Below are 12,849 nucleotides of genomic sequence, written 5' to 3'. Positions count from 1 at the left end.
TTATTTTTATATCTCTTGCAGTTGTGAAGTGGCATATTGGAAGTTGCTTATTAAATTTTTTATTATTTTATGTAACTGCTTTTGGGGAAAGGTTCTTAAAGGAAGGTGGGGTATGCGGTCTTTGCAGCCTGGTGATTGCATAACGAGAATTTCTCTGCAGAAGACAGAGTTGAGATGATTTTTTTTGGTTCAGACGCAATATAAGACAGAGATGATGTCTTCCATTAATAACTTAATATCCCTGAGAAAACAGTGTTTCAGACGTCAGTTTTTAGTGTTTTCCGTTTTTATCTTTTGGTCATAGAGATGCTACAAGATATTTGAGGAAAGAGAGGGTTATTTAGAATGTTTTTATTTGTTTTTCTGTTGCTTTGCATGGCTGTTGTGTCTGCAGCACTCTGAACACTTGGAACACAAGCATGTGACTCTCCTGACCTTTCTCTTTGATCTGTTTACTCCTTTGCTTTTTCTAAAAGATGCTCTGTAGAGAGCATGTGCTTTTTCCTACTTGTTTTTAAATTAAAAAAAAAGTCTTATTCAGAATTTCCCCAGGCCACTAAATGAGAGCAGCAGTATGAGGGGTAGCTAGAACCATCTTTTGGTCCTGCTAAGAGTCATCTAAATTTAATTAATTGTGTTCCAGATCAGATAGAGCAGGGGGAGTGTTGTCTCTCAGCAAGCAGGTAATGGAAGGTCCCCAATGGATAAAGCATCTTAATAGCAGACGCTTTTTAATTACAGGGAATAAACCCAAAAATAAACCAGCATGTCAGACAGAAGATTTATTTCTTTACTGGCATGAAAAATTCCCTGTGCCTTTTTCCTGCTTTGAGTGTTCTTGGGTTTATCAGACAAAATCTGGGGGCCAGGACTGTCCTGTTGAAGTTGTTGGTGTCAGCTGTGATTTTCACTAAGGTGACCTCCACAGACATGAGTCAAATATCTAGTTGAAACTGCTAGCTATTTTTAATGACTAGAAAATACACCAATCTCATGAAAAATATCTAGTTTTTAATCATGGCTTATATAAATGTTTAAGAAAAAAGGGTCTCAGTCATCAAATATTTATGTATGTGTTAATACTGCTTTAAAGCCTTAAATACATGGCAGATGTGGTGGACTTCAAAGGACTCTCTAAAGTACTCATTCCTTGAAAACTTAAATTTGAAGACTGGAAGTATTAGAGATTTCTGTAAAATCATGCACAGCATGGGGTGTTTAATATTAGATTCATCAAACTAAAAAAAATAGCAAATAAACCCCAGTAGATGCAGTTAAGACTAGTAGGTGGAGGATCAAAGAGAGCAATGGGAGATATTTTCATACCATTTTTAATGAAGTGGTGAAGCACTTTGCTTAGGACATTGTGGGTGCCACGGGTTTATGGGATCTTTAAAAGCCATTAGAAAACTTTTTTTCTGGAGGGAAAAAATCCCCTGTGTCTCCCTGCCATGATCTCTGAGAGAGCCCAGAGCTGCAAGGCTGCCCTGGGGAGGGTCACTGTGTCCTTGTGCTGGTGTGATACCCTCTCCTGGGGTCTGTCAGGAGCCCTGTCACGTGTGGGGAGCTGGGCAAGGTGAGAGAGAGCCAGGAGAGCCATTCCTAACTTCCCTGGAAGGGTGGCATGCCTGGAAAAGGCATCCAGGGAGAGGCTGGGCTGGAGGAGTCTGAACAGGGACATGGACAAGATTAGAGTTGACATCTCTGACTTGTACAGCTTGTGTTTTGACTAATCTTCCCAAGCCCTCAGGCGTTCAGAGGGCCTCAGCACTGCTAGGCTGGACAAACTGATGAAAAGGACCAAAAGCACATCTTCACCCTTGGTCTGAGATGGAGAGACCTTTCCTTGCAGTCCAGCAACTCTGGGTTGAAACAAGCACGGGTCCTTTTGGTTTGCATAGAAAGTCTTTCACTTTCCATCACAAACTTGGATTTGGATCAACTCCACAGTTACTTCCTTTCCTGGTCTCTTGGTTTGACTCAGGATCTGCTCCCTACGTTCTTTCTCTCCAAGTTTCTTCCACCCTGCAGATTCTCCAAAGCTAAAAAAGCCTAGTAGCTCTCAGGCAAGGAGTATTTTTCTTCCCTTCTCTCTTACTGAGACAAGGTAAGCCTGCAAGTTTATTTCCTGCTCCCTACAAGTCCCTCCTCTTTGTCAGGACATCTTTTCCCCTTCCTGACAAAGGGGTTCCTCCAGCTGCCATGCTTATATGCAAAAGTTTTTCTTTTTAATATCCAGCTGGGGTCTGTTAAACTCCTATTTTCCTTCTGTGGTTTCCACAGGCACTGGTAGTGGTTTTCATATAAAAAGAAATAAAACCAGAGACCATTAATTAAGTGTTACCTCAATGATTTCTGTTTAGCCTGAAAGTCTTGGTGGTTGATAACAAATACCCGGTGCCAACCAGTAAGGGCAGTGTTCCAAAAATGATGTTTTAGATGAGATGTAAGAAACTGACTCAAAGGAAAGATGTAAAAATTTCCTCCATTGTCATTAGATTCCTCCACCATAAATATATTTTTTGGTAAAGAATATATACATGAACACTGTATTAACAGTTGTGGTCCTATAGTGTTCATTCTCCAGGCAATATGTTTGTGGCCAAACAAGAGATACTTGATTAAGTCTAGCAGATTTCTAGCAGTGAAATGCTTCAGGATTTCAATTCTTGTCTGAATTTAATTGACTCAGTTGCATGATCAGTACTGTACAGTTCTTTGTTGTGCTGCTGTGATTTAATGAAATGTGTCCTACTTTGGCTTTTTCATTTGATCTTTTTTTTCCCCTTCTTTTTTTCTCTTCGAGCACCGAAAGGAGTAACCTATCGAGCTTTTGCTGGAGGATGTTATAAATGAAAATTTAGTAACTATTCCATCAGCTTTGTAACCTGGGCGAAGTGATGTGTGCATGGTAGGGGATTCTTAGGGAAGACTGAAAGCATGACTGGAATTTGTCACTGTGAAAGAGAGCTTCCACCTAGTTTGTTCTAATTTCAATGACCATTTACCACCTTGAGTCAGTGTAGATGTAATACAGATACATTGAAGTTCTGGAACTGGAGAGTTAAAAATACTCTATCTATTGCATTTACCTTTTCATTCGCAAATGCCAGTAGAAAGCACAAATAGTTAATTTCCTTAGTTTGTTTATCAGGGTGAATATGAGGTCTTTGAACTTAAAGCAAATTTAATTCCTTATATATAGCCCTGACATATTACCCCAACTTATATTTTTGAAAACAAATCATTAAATTAATATTATATTTTCTTCCCTGCCCTCCCATTAAAATATTACCATTGTGGGTGTGCAGCTTTTGTCACACTTCTATTCTACATAGCCTTAGAGAGGATCTCTAGTGATTTTTTGGGTTTGTAACTCCATGACAGCAGTTTTCTGACAAGGAATTATGCTTGTAGATGACAAATAAGATATTATTTTAATAGAAGGCTGTGTGGAAATATATAGTCTTGTAGTCCTGCTAGCACAGTGGGCAGCTGTAGTTTCTGAAAAAATTGGGATGAGTTGAAATGAATGTTTGGAAAAGGCGTGAAAACCCACTATATTCGAAAAATATGGAACAGCTAAAGAGAAACAAAAGCATTCAAATACTCCTCAGTCATGGTACCTACCGAAGAGCTGCTTAATTTTTCATTGCTCTGAATGAAGGTTTTATTTATGTAGTTTTTCAATTTAAGCAACTGAAATTACTGCAGGGAAAGAAGTGACATGACTAAACTGATAACAAAATAGAATTAAATATCTGGCTCAGAGTTGTGGTCTTAGGCATCCGTTTTTACTTTACTAATGGTAGTTGTTTGTTTTGTGGGCATATGCTGCTATAGCTTATATTGTTGATTTTAAAGCATTTTTGAGGCTAAATATAACTTTACAAGTAAAAGCTTTTGTTTCAGCATAATTACAATGAAAAAAAGTTGTGATTTTTTGCTGTGCAGTTGTATCAAGTGTGTGGTTTGAAGATTTATATTTCTTGACTTATTGAGACGTTGTGTTACGTTACCATCATTTCCAGTAGTAATGCAAAAATATTTAACCTGTGAGCACACATCACTTAACCAGTTACAAAGAGAGATAAAGGAATCTATAAATTTTGCATTTACAAGATCCTGCACCGAAGGCATTGTAAGTTACTCTTTCTGGGCACCGCAGGTTCGAGCAGCACCGACATTAAAGAAAACCGCAATGTGGACAACGTTCCCCCCAAGGACAGCGCCGGGCAGGGGCCTGGGGAGGGGACCCCGCTCTCCAACGGCGGTGGCAGCAGCAGCAGGAAGAGACCTTTGGAGGAGGGCAACAATGGCCATTCCAAATTTCGCCCCAAGAAGAGGAAGAAAATGCCCGGCCCTGTTCTGCCAAAGAACGCCCTGATGCAGCTTAACGAGATTAAACCCGGTTTACAATACAAACTCCTCTCCCAGACGGGGCCAGTCCACGCCCCCATGTTTGTGATGGCAGTGGAAGTCAATGGGCAGGTGTTTGAGGGGTCTGGCCCAACAAAAAAGAAAGCCAAGCTTCACGCTGCCGAAAAGGCTCTGCGCTCCTTTGTCCAGTTCCCAAACGCCTCGGAAGCCCACCTGGCCATGGGCAGGACTCTGTCGGTCAACACGGACTTCACATCCGACCAAGCAGATTTCCCCGATACCCTTTTCAACGGGTTTGAGACGCCGGTCCCTTCTGACGCTTCCTTTTACCTGGGCTCCAATGGGGACGGGTCCTTTGGCTCCAGCGGGGACTACGGATTGCCATCGTCCGCCGTAGCCAGCGGCCTTTCCCAGTCGCCTCTCCCCCCGCCCTCACCCTACCCCACGGCCAGTGGGAAGAACCCCGTCATGATCCTCAACGAGCTGCGCCCGGGGCTGAAGTACGAGTTCCTCTCGGAGAGCGGAGAGAGCCACGCCAAAAACTTTGTCATGGCTGTGGCGGTGGATGGTCAGACTTTCGAAGGCTCGGGGAGGAATAAAAAGCTGGCGAAAGCTCGGGCTGCTCAGTCAGCCCTGGCATCCCTGTTTAACATGCAGCTGGACCAGACTCCATCTCGGCAGCCCATTCCCAGCGAGGGGCTCCAGTTACACTTGCCACAGGTGAGAAACCCTTTGGGCGTTGTGGATGGCTTTGGGTGATGACCAAGAGGAGTCGAGTCATGTGTGTTGCATCAGTTTGAACAGCATTTGTGCTTCTGTAGGGGGGTGTGTGTCTACATATATAATATGTATAAAATATATATTTATGTGTATGTATCTACGTATTAGGTGATTTATACAGTTACAGCTTCTGACGATTTGTACACTCGTGTGCAGAGAAGAGGCTTTGTTTCTGATGTCACAGGTGAGAAACCCTTTGGGCGTTGTGGATGGCTCTGGATAATGACCAGGAGGAGTCAAGTCATGTGTACTGAATGCTCTTTGAACAGCATTTCTGCTTCTATAGATACGTGTGTCCATATATATAAAGTATGTGTATGTATACATGTATTAGGTGATTTATACAGTTACAGCTTCTGACAATTTGTATTCTCATGTGCAGAGAAGAGGCTTTGTTTCCGATGTCTTCAGCCTTGATCATGTTGTGTAAGACAGCACCATTGCCAGCTTGAATTACGATTTGTGCTGGGGAAAGATTGAATCACATCTTGCTCATCTCAGACAGCAAGACTTAGATGGAGTTCCAAGTGAGAAATACTGCTTTAAGTGAAGTTATTTGATACAACAGTTTTTAACAGAGAAGAAAATCATTCTTTCCTGCAATCAGAAATTGTTGCAAGTCAAGGTCAGATTAAGTGAGGCTGTTGCAACTGCTACTGATTTCCAGGGTGTGAACACATTCCACGTGCATCTATACACGATGTGTGGTTAAATGGCTGTCATCGGAAGGGTTGTGCTCCAGGCAAATGAATTATTATCCATATGGAAGTTACTTAGGCAAGTAAATCTGGTTGAGAAATAATTTAAACCAAATAGTTAATGAACTAGGGAAAGTATCCAATGTACCAGGCACAGATCAGAAATTTGAAGTCACTAGAATGGAGTAATTTTGAAAACTTTTTTAATGCAGAAAAATTCTCCTGTACTTTCTTGTTTATGTTTCTTCCCAGTCAAACTACGCTAATAATTTTTTGACTATTGTCTTCGTACTGCATCTCTTGTGTCTTTTTAATGATATTATATGCCCCTCTAAATTAAAATATTTGTCTGTGAATTCTTTTGCAACTTTCTGTATATTACGAGAATTTCAAGGCTTTGACCTTTTCTATCTCAAAACTGTTGTTCTAGATTTCGTTAGAATTTTAACATACTGTTCTGTTTTGATAATGAAAGAGTAGTAGACGTGACTATTTTAAGTACCTTGTTTTTGCAAAATATATGGACATTATGCGTATTTTAGAACTTCCTAAATGGTTTCATTTTAATGTTACACAATTATTGTATTACTGATAAATGCTTCCTTCATTTTCAAATCCAGGATCACGCTGTTTTGGGTAGTTACAATTTCTTCAGTAGATTCAGTGATTTCAGACTGCGTTCTCTGATTTTAAAAGTAATTTTGACCCCAGACACCAAAAAAATTTCACTGCTAGTAATTCACATGTTATTAGTTCTTGCATCAGTAAAATGGTGAAAACTGGAACTGGAAGAGGGAAGTGTGAAAAACCCAAGCTGAACTGGGAAAGATGTTATGTGGGCGCTGCCTTATTTAGACCCAGTTTCAAGTAATTTTTTTTCACGGGCTTTTGATCAGCTTGTCATCAGAATGTCATCAAGCACTTCACTGTGTTGCTTTGCTTTGAATTATAATTAACTGTTATTGGAATAACATTAGGTCTTTTACATATTCGTGATTTTAGTCTGGTATGTATTTAATGATTTAAGCATTTGTGGTATTTTCAGGTCCTGCTTGATTTATCTTTGCTTAATTATTTTAGACATTGTTTACTATGTAAAAAAGTGTTAAATTCAGAGATAATCCTAAAATGGGCAAAGTCACAAGAACTGGAGAGTGCAGGAATGATGTAAATGAGGATAGAATTTGATACAACCAGTGGACAAAATAAAATGTTGATCGAGTTGGAAAAAATGGAAGCTAGAAATATATGAGGGGAGGAAAAATTCAAATACCAGATGCTTAGAGCAAGTAAAAGTACAGTGTGGTAGTGCCAGTGAAGATGTTGGAATTGGCTGCTTGGGTGGCAAGTCCAAACCTGCCTGTAGTTGATTTGTGGTGAGAAGAATGGAGTTGAGAGATGTTCCCTGTGATGGTGGTGGTCATGAGTATGGCTGGATGTCTATCTGTGACCCCACTAGATCTCCCGAGAGCTGCAGGTGCCCCAAAGAGAGTTAAATACAGAAACACATGTGCAAAGTATCAAATGGTACAGAAGGGTTGCTGCAATCAAAATGTGATTGTTGTAAAATGGGTGTGAGAATAATCTTATGTTCTGTGCAGGGGGTTATTGAGGTGCTGATCCTGTGGTTCAGTTCACTCTTATCAGCTTGCTCACAGCTTGGTCTGTTGTGAGGGATGAAGGAAGGTTCCCTGCAGTGAGGAACATCTCTGTGCTGGGAAAGTGAGATAAACTCAGGACCACACTCAACATGTGCCTCAGAGTGGTAAAAATGTCCCACTGAAAAACTCAGCGGTTGTGCACTTTGCACCTTGGCAGTGGGTGTGTTGGTATTGAACAGATTGTCACACTTGCATTAGACGGACTTGCCTCTCCAAAACAAAGAAAATGTTTTTGTGGTTAGCTCTGCTTTGTGAACTGATCAAAAAATCATAGAGTCACAAAATGGTTTGGGTTGGAAGAAACCTTAAGGATTATCTTACTCCCACACCTTGCCACACGCACAAACACCTTCCGCTATTCCAGGTTGCTCCAAGCCCTGTCCAACCTGCCCTTGAGCACTTCCAGGGATGGGGCAGCCACAGCTTCTCAGTGCCATGGCCCCACCACCCTCACAGGGAGGAATTTCTTCCCAATATCTCATCTAATGCTGCCCTTTGTCAATGGGAAGCCATTCTCCCTTCTCCTTCACTCCAGGCCCTTGCCTGAAGTTTCTCTCCAGCTCTCTTGGAGCCCCTTCAGGCACCAAAAGGAGCCCTAAGGTCTCCCTAGCGTCTTCTCATCTCCAGGTGAACACCCCAGCTCTCCCAGCCTGTCTCCAGAGCAGAGGGGCTCCAGCCCTTGGAGCATCTTGGTGGCCTTCTGTGGAGGGCTCTCACACCTCTGTCAAAGGTGACATGGTGCTGACCCTAAAAGAAGTTCTCAGGCCAGTACCAAATACTTTGGGGTAAAACTGAGAAAAGAGCATACTGATAGCAGTAATTCCCCAGTATGTTCTTCAAACCTTCAGCAGCCCAGGGTGCTGGTGTTCCTCAAGGAAAAGTTTTCCATCAGACAGTGGGATCCTGCTGGTTGGAGGTATCACCTCTTCAGGCCACTAACGGCTTCTGTTAGAAAGCTGATGTGGAGGCTTTTTCCTAATGTTATTTCCTCAAACTGTTTACTTAAAAAGATAATTGATTAGTCAAGGTGTGCAGAGAGCTGGAAATTGAAATCCTACACATTGAAGCTTAAATACAGTTACTTAAATTAGAAAGCTTGACTGTTGTGAGAAAAAGCAAGTTGAGCTACACAAATGAGCAGTGCAGCTGCAAATGAAATCAGTTTGAAAAACATCACTAGAGAGAGTATTTTTAATCATTCACCTAATTCAATTTATCCTTTCTGTTGTTGTGGACAGACATTGAAACCAAACGTTAAGCAGGAGAAATGGGGTGAGAACCAGGACTGAATGGCTACTTGTACTTAATGTGCTTCTTTTAGTCCTGATTCCACCTGGGGCAAGGGGAAGTATAAAAAATGATTCAAATATGGGATACACAGATGCTTCTGAACATGATGGGAGATCTGGGAAAGCTGTTTCTGGAGAGGTACCCAGGAGTTCTAGGCAGTTCATTGCAGTGGATTGCTTCATGTATACAGGAGAATAAGAATGTGATGGATTCAAACCTGGGAAAAATATAACATTGAATATATTTATGGGAATATAATGAATTATGTGTTGGAATAATTGCTGTGGATTTTGAAGAAATATACAAGATACATCAGCATAAGCAGTGAAAGACTCTACAACCAGGCAGAAGTTTCTTTAAATCATAACAGGAAACTTCTCTGAATTGTGTGTGCTGGTCACTGTTAAAGGGAAGGACCTGGTTGACCTTGATTTTGTCTGCAGTGGGAAGTTCACATAAGCCATAAACGGTGAAGATTAAAAAAAAAATGAAAACCAAAACAAACCAAGGGAGAACGTGTCTGCTTAAAAAGGATATCCAAGGAGAGCACAAAGGACTGAAACTTCTTGGGTCAGTTCCTGTAAGAGCTGTTGAGCTATTGCTGCTGCCTTTCCCGCCATTCAGGGAATGCCAGCATTCACCATGGGTGGTCTCCATGGCCTTCCAAGGTCTTCCTTCAGCTCCAGATTGACCTGAACTTCATCAGCTCCAGAATGTGAATGATCGGGGTGGTTCTGCTACAACATTGCTGCAACATCTGTGTTTAACCAAAACCAGTCTGTGTGTGTAGAAGAGGAGTGGATTCACTGACTTCATCAGAGAAAGGAGCAACGCACCCAAAATAACTTGCAGCTCACATACCTTACTGAGCCAACTGTCAGGCTATTTTAGGTCTTTCCTTTTTTGAATTACTGAGCTTGGAATAATGATTTAATGCAGGAGGAGGGGTAAAGAAACTGTGTGTCAGATGTTAGAACATTCACAGGGAAGGTGAGACATGAGTTCAATTTCTGTTCCAATTAATATTTATTTATATGAAAGGCAGTAGAGTCAGAATGTGATGTGAAAGGTCCCAACTCAGGCCAGTCAGTGGCCTGGGCTTGCTGTGGAAACAGCCTCAAGTCTGTGGTTTTGAGTTGGGCACAGCAGGATGTAATTTTTGGGCAGTAAGTCTTGTTCCCTGTGCTGCCTTATTCCCTTTTCTTCCATGCCCTTGACTCTATGTTAATATAACAGACTGCTTGGGAGACAGGGATAATTCTTCTAATTTCTTGGGGAGAGTATTCTTATCAAAGACCAAAATCTTAGTGACTACATCTAAAGGCATTTAGCAGTGTTATACCTCACTGCCCAGCTGTTGTCACGCAATTTATGTATCAAACAGAAATAACAAATCTTCAATACATCTGCCTGTTTTCTGGCAGTGATTTTTTTTTTTTTTTTCATCCTCTCCAGTTCATCCTGGATTGTTTGCATCTCCAAGGTTCATTTTGTCTCGCTTGAGTTCTGCTTAGTCCTTCTTGTGAGTCCTCCCCAGTGTCTGGCTCCAAGTGCATCCAAGCATTTTTAGGTTTCCTTGCCAGCAGCTTAGTTCCAGGCTCTGTGAGATGCAGCTCCATCCTGTTCTGCTGTGCCAACTTTCAACTTCCTAGAGGAACTCACTGTGTGCACCTTTGTATACCAGCACCATGGTTTCCTCTGCTTTGCTTGTTGTGTAAAAAAAAAAAAGGATCCTTCTGGAAAAAGCTAATGGATCCTGCATGCAGGCTTATTACCCAGCTGCTGTTCAGGGAGCCTTTTGTCAGTGGCATTAGCAGGCAAGGTGGCCATGGATTTCTTCCCAGAAATACATGGCAGTTTCAGTTCCCAGTGTTGGGGAAGACTCCTCCAGGTACCAGCCACCATCCACCACCACTTTTTTTTTTTTTTTTTTTTAAGAAAAGTTGAATCACATTGTTTATTCCCTGGATGCCAAGCCTTTTCTAGCAGGTTTGAAGCCTCTATACAGCATAGGATTATGGTGTACTTTGGGTTGCCAGTAACCTGAAGCATACCTTGTCTTTGTGGATCAGGTCCATCCCTGGCTGGAATAGTTTGTTTCTGTAGTATCTATATTCCATCACAGTGTCATTCTGCATGATTTTACCATGTGCTGCCCTGCACGTCACAGCGTAGAGCAGAGCAGAAAATACATGGATTACAGAAATAAGAGCATGACACAATTGGGAAGCAAACATCCATAACTATGCAGTGAGGCTAGGGGTATAACACTGGAATGGAGTCTATGGCCTTAGCCATATCTGCCCTCATGGATGCAGGGAGGTTAATAATTTAAGCCTTTTGTGTAATAATTTTCCATTTCTAAGACCAGGATGATTAAAAGCCACTCAATAATTTGCTTTTTCTTTGGGGTATTTACCTTAAAGTTCAGCTTTCTGCATTAGGTAAGTACTAGGACAATTAGATGCAGATTTAGTACTGTGTGGTGGTGGTGCTGGCCTGGACTGTAACCCAATTTTGGGTCCAGCAACAAAAAGACCGTGTTTGAAAATCAGTGCCTGACCAGACGTGTTTGTGACCTCTGATCCAAATTGTGTTCCTGAAAGATACATGGTGTTCCTGAGTTGCAGTCCATTCAAATGTTTCAAGAAAATTGGTGTTTGCAATGTCAAGAGTCTTCTGATTCCACAAACTGAGCGATTGCAAACCATGGATGAAGCTGGTGCAGCTGGGACCTGTCTGCTGGTCACTGTTTTCTGTCAGGCTCTGGTGAGAGCTGCCAAGCTCTGGAATCCTGACACCCAAGCTTTAGTTATTTCTTGTCCAAAGAAATAAAGCATTTCCAAAATGAAGTTAACATGGAGAGCACGCCCACGTCATTTCTAGGCTGTTGGTTCTCATGAGCCTTGTTAAGAGAATGGGGGTGAATGCGGCTGGTGGTCTTCAAACCTTTTTCTTTTCTTTCTATTTTTTTAAATTTTATTTCACCTCTTTCCCTTGGGCATCTGACACATCTGTATCATAGAATGGTTTGGGTTGGAAGGGACCTTAAAACTCATCCAGTCCCACCCCCTGCCATGGACACTTTCCACTAGGCCATGTTGCTCCGAGCCCTGTCCAAGGTGGCCTGGAACCCTTCCAGAAATGGGACAGCAGCAGTTTCTCTGCTCCAGTGCCTCACTGAACGTCTGAATGGCACTGGTGGGTGTGACACACAATACCTGTGTCTTTGCGGTGTGTGAAGCTGTGGGCCAGGTGTGCGCACCTAGAACATCTCAGATACTGCTGGTTATCAACACATGGTTGCCTTGGCTTCAGTTTCTTTTCAGGTGAAAATTCAAGAATTTGCTCTTGACTCATTTTTTCTAGCAGTTACAGTTCTAGCTGCCTTGAAAACAGCAGGTGAGATTAGCTGCAGTGCTGAACTGGATTGTCTGTCAATGGAGCAGGACTGCTATCTCGAAGTTTTCCTTCATTTTAGAAGTTAGCCCTACTCGCAGCCTGACTTAAAGGGACTGTTCAAGTTTTCCTGAAAGACAGAAATCTTCTCATTTTAAGATAGCTTATTTGTGGTTATACCCTGATATTTTCTATTCCTAACTTTGTATAGGTCTTGTAAAAATAGGGCATAGGAAGCATTAAACTAGAGTTGAAAACAAAATTGCCCTTATTTATATAATAGTTAAATAAGAATTTAGATTGTTATAGAAGGTTCATTTGAGTGGCATGGATTTTTATTTCAATCTTATTGTCAGGTTCAATGTTGAGGATACTGAAATGATGTGTTTTGAGGTTTGAGCATGAGAGTACAGACTTAGCTGTCTATCCAGTTGTTCTCCCAAGCCTCAAATGTTCATCAGGATCATGGGCATTAGGTACTTCAATGCTTGGCTTAGCCCTGTCTGATCTTGTTTTGGCAGATGTGGAGCACTCATACCGCTGCTTCCATTTGCAGGGGACGTCTCAATGTCAGTTTTTAAAGTGAACAATAAAAACTCACTTCATTTGCTTTGTCCAATCATTTAAAAACCGAAATATTT

The 12,849-nt window shown here is 41.6% G+C and overlaps 1 protein-coding gene across 3 annotated transcripts in view; it reads left to right on the top strand.

Moving 5' to 3' along the window:
* ADARB1 (adenosine deaminase RNA specific B1) overlaps positions 1–12,849 on the top strand; it is a 61,432-nt gene that overhangs the window by 29,223 nt on the left and 19,360 nt on the right. For all 3 annotated transcript variants that reach the window (XM_040069295.2, XM_040069296.1, XM_040069297.2), the window contains exon 4: positions 4,169–5,100. In XM_040069295.2, the coding sequence (XP_039925229.1) occupies positions 4,169–5,100 (932 nt within the window). The remainder of the gene's footprint in view (positions 1–4,168; positions 5,101–12,849) is intronic.

This window comes from Hirundo rustica, chromosome 7, assembly GCF_015227805.2.
Source record: "Hirundo rustica isolate bHirRus1 chromosome 7, bHirRus1.pri.v3, whole genome shotgun sequence".
Taxonomy (NCBI): Eukaryota; Metazoa; Chordata; class Aves; order Passeriformes; family Hirundinidae; genus Hirundo; species Hirundo rustica.
This window is presented reverse-complemented; position numbering and strand designations above follow the sequence as displayed.